This window comes from Lethenteron reissneri, chromosome 22 (genome assembly GCF_015708825.2).
Source record: "Lethenteron reissneri isolate LAM-NWPU_2019-01 chromosome 22, ASM1570882v1, whole genome shotgun sequence".
NCBI classification, from domain to species: domain Eukaryota; kingdom Metazoa; phylum Chordata; class Hyperoartia; order Petromyzontiformes; family Petromyzontidae; genus Lethenteron; species Lethenteron reissneri.
The window spans coordinates 12,811,280-12,815,272 of NC_083800.1; the positions used below are offsets into that span (position 1 = coordinate 12,811,280).

Sequence of the window (3,993 nt, forward strand, 5' to 3'; positions counted from 1 at the left end):
GCCGTCGTCTTAGACGCCATCGCCGTCTCCATGGTGACAAGGGGGGGCGTGGTCTTCTTCTTCCGGAAGCGGAAGATGGGGTGTCGGAGGAAATCTTCCGGAAGATGAACGGCCAATGCAAACGAACGGGTTGGATAGTATCTTCCGGAAGAGGAAGACTCTACCAATATCGGAAGATAGATTCAGCACGGTGAGCGGCAAATACAAACTAATACAAACAAATGAGGGAAAGCATCTTCCGGAAGAATCTTCCGGAAGACAGTTCCCATAGAAACCAATGAGGGAAAGCATCTTCCGGAAGAATCTTCCGGAAGACAGTTCCCATGGAAACCAATGAGGGAAAGCATCTTCCGGAAGAATCTTTTGGAAGACAATTCCAAACCCTTGGGCGGCCATCTTACGTAGGAAAATTAACAACCTTGGGCGGCCATCTTACGTAGGGGAATCAACACCCTTGGGCGGCCATCTTACGTAGGAAAAATCAACACCATTGGGCGGTCATCTTACGTAGGGGAATCAACAACCTTGGGCGGCCATCTTACGTAGGGGAATCAACACCCTTGGGCGGCCATCTTACGTAGGGGAATCAACACCCTTGGGCGGCCATCTTACGTAGGGGAACAAACACCTTGGGCGGCCATCTTACGTAGGAAAAAATCAACACCCTTGGGCGGCCATCTTACGTAGGGGAATCAACAACCTTGGGCGGCCATATTACGTAGGGAACTCATCCTCCGCACCCACCTCCTCTATTTAACCAATGGGGGGGAGGGTCGCTGCTGCTGCCCCATCCAACATGGTAACCCTTCCCCACCCAACATGGCAGTCGCCTCATCCAATATGTCCGCCGCCGCCCATATCCAACATGGCTGCCCACCATAAAAAATGGTCTCCGGCCCCATTAAACATGGCCGCCACCCCTCACCCAACATGGCCGCCGCCCCTCACCCAACATTGCTGTCGTCCGCCCCCCCTCCCCCCACCCAACATGGCCGTCCCCCCCCCCCAACATTCCCGCCCCCCTACCCAACATGGCCGTTCCCTTTCCAACATGCCCGCCCCCCTACCCAACATGGCCGTTCCCTCCCAACATGCCCGCGCCCCTACCCAACATGCCCGTCATCCCCTACCCAACATGCCCGCCCCCCTACCCAACATGGCCGTTCCCTCCCCAACATGCCCGCCCCTCTACCCAACATGGCCGTTCCCTCCCCAACATGCCCGCGCCCCTACCCAACATTGCCCGTCATCCCCTACCCAACATGCCCGCCCCCCTACCCAACATGGCCGTTCCCCCAACATGCCCGCCCCCCTACCCAACATGGCCGTTCCCTCCCCAACATGCCCGCCCCCCTACCCAACATGGCCGTTCCCTCCCCAACATGCCCGTCATCCCCTACCCAACATGCCCGCTGTAAACTATCCCTACCCAACATGGCCGCTCCCTACCCACATGGCCGTTCCCTCCCCAACATGCCCGTCATCCCCTACCCAACATGCCCGCTTCCCTACCCAACATGGCCGCTCCCTACCCAACATGGCCGTTCCCTCCCCAACATGCCCGTCATCCCCTACCCAACATGCCCGCCTCCCTTTCCAACATGCCACGCTTCCCTACCCCAACAGGGCCGTTCTTTTTCCAACATGGTCGTTCCCCTCCCCAACATGCCCGCCCTCCTACCCAACATGCCCGCCCCCCCCCCCCCCCAACATGCCCGCCCCCCTACCCAACATGGCCGTTTCCCTCCCCAACATGCCGCCCCCCTACCAACATGGCCGTTCTCCTCCCCAACATGCCCGCCCTCCTACCCAACATGGCCGTTTCCTCTCCCCAACATGCCTCGCCCTCCTACCCAACATGGGCCGTTCCCCTCCCCAACATGCCCGCCCTCCTACCAACATGGCCGTTTCCTCTCCCCAACATGCCCGCCCTCTACCCAACATGGCCGTTCCCCTCCCCAACATGCCCGCCATCCCCTACCCAACATGCCCGCCATCCCCTACCCAACATGGCCGTTCCCTCCCCAACATGCCCGCCCTCCTACCCAACATGGCCGTTCCCCTCCCCAACATGCTCGCCCCCCTACCCAACATGGCCGTTCCCCTCCCCAACATGCCCGCCCTCCTACCCAACATGGCCGTTCCCCATCCCCAACATGCTCGCACCCCCCTACCCAACATGGCCGTTCCCCTCCCCAACATGCTCGCCCCCCTACCCAGCATGGCCGTTCCCCTCCCCAACATGCCCGCCCTCCTACCCAACATGGCCGTTCCCCTCCCCAACATGCTCGCCCTCCTACCCAACATGGCCGTTCCCCTCCCCAACATGCTCGCCCCCCTACCCAACATGGGCCGTTCCCCTCCCCAACATGCCCGCCCTCCTACCCAACATGGCCGTTCCCCTCCCCAACATGCTCGCCCCCCTACCCAACATGGCCGTTCCCCTCCCCAACATGCCCGCCCTCCTACCCAACATGGCCGTTCCCCTCCCCAACATGCTCGCCCCCCTACCCAACATGGCCGTTCCCCTCCCCAACATGCCCGCCCTCCTACCCAAAATGGCCGTTCCCCTCCCCAACATGCCCGCCCTCATACCCAACATGGCCGTTCCCCTCCCAACATGCCCGCCCTCCTACCCAACATGGCCGTTCCCTCCCCAACATGCCCGCCCTCCTACCCAACATGGCCGTTCCCCTCCCCAACATGCCCGCTATCCCCTACCCAACATGCCCGTTTCCCTACCCAACATGCCCGTTTCCCTACCCAACATGCCCGCTATCCCCTACCCAACATGGCCGTTTCCCTACCCAACATGGCCGTTTCCCCTCCCCAACATGCCCACCTCCCTTTCCAACAGGGCCGCTCCCCTACCCAACATGGCCGTCTCCCTACCCAACATGGCCGCCGAGTGGTCTCGTGCTGTGACGTCACTTCCGTCTCCCCCTCCCCCCCCCTCACGGTTTAAATTGTCGCTGCCGGGAGCGACATGTACGAAATGTGGCGCGTGTTGGAGTCAGAATTAGAAGTTTTACATTTTAGTTCTTATCGCTATTACTGTTATTATAGTTGCTAGAATCGTTATAATTCGTGTTGTTGTTGTAGTAGTAGTTATATAATAATTGTCGTTGTAGTTGTAGTACATGTGGGAGATTTGCCAGTCTCTTGAACATTTTAAAAAGCGTTGCACGAGTGAATCTCGTCACCGCCGCGGCGGCTGCTTCCGCTCCGCGTGGCGACATCGCGCTGGGAGGACGAGGAGAGGTGGAAGAAGGTGGAGCAGGTGGGTGACTACTTGTAGGTGGAGCAGGTGGTGGTGGTGATGGTGGTGGTGGTGTAGGTGGTGATGGTGGAGCAGGTGGGTGACTACTTGTAGGGTGGAGCAGGTGGTGGTGGTGGTGTAGGTGGTGGTGGTGGAGCAGGTGGGTGACTACTTGTAGGATGGAGCAGGTGGTGGTGGTGATGGTGGTGGTGGTGTAGGTGGTGGAGGTGGTGGTGGAGCAGGTGGGTGACTACTTGTATGGTGGAGCAGGTGGTGGTGGTGGTGGAGCAGGTGGGTGACTACTTGTAGGGTGGAGCAGGTGGTGGTGGTGATGGTGGTGGTGGTGTAGGTGGTGATGGTGGAGCAGGTGGGTGACTACTTGTAGGGTGGAGCAGGTGGTGGTGGTGGTGGTGGTGTAGGTGGTGGTGGTGGAGCAGGTGGGTGACTATGTAGGATGGAGCAGGTGGTGGTGGTGATGGTGGTGGTGGTGTAGGTGGTGATGGTGGAGCAGGTGGGTGACTACTTGTAGGGTGGAGCAGGTGGTGGTGGTGATGGTGGTGGTGGTGTAGGTGGTGGTGGTGGAGCAGGTGGGTGACTACTTGTAGGGTGGAGCAGGTGGTGGTGGTGGTGGTGATGGTGGTGGTGGTGTAGGTGGTGGAGGTGGTGGTGGAGCAGGTGGGTGACTACTTGTATGGTGGGGCAGGTGGTGGTGGTGGTGGAGCAGGTGGGTGACT

General features: G+C 59.8%; 1 protein-coding gene across 1 annotated transcript in view; it reads right to left on the reverse strand.

The window, feature by feature from the left end:
* Positions 1–831: 831 nt before the first annotated feature.
* PGS1 (phosphatidylglycerophosphate synthase 1) overlaps positions 832–3,993 on the reverse strand; it is an 11,298-nt gene continuing 8,136 nt past the window's right edge. The window contains exon 4 of the mRNA XM_061556692.1: positions 832–869. Coding sequence (XP_061412676.1) covers positions 832–869 — 38 coding nt within the window. The remainder of the gene's footprint in view (positions 870–3,993) is intronic.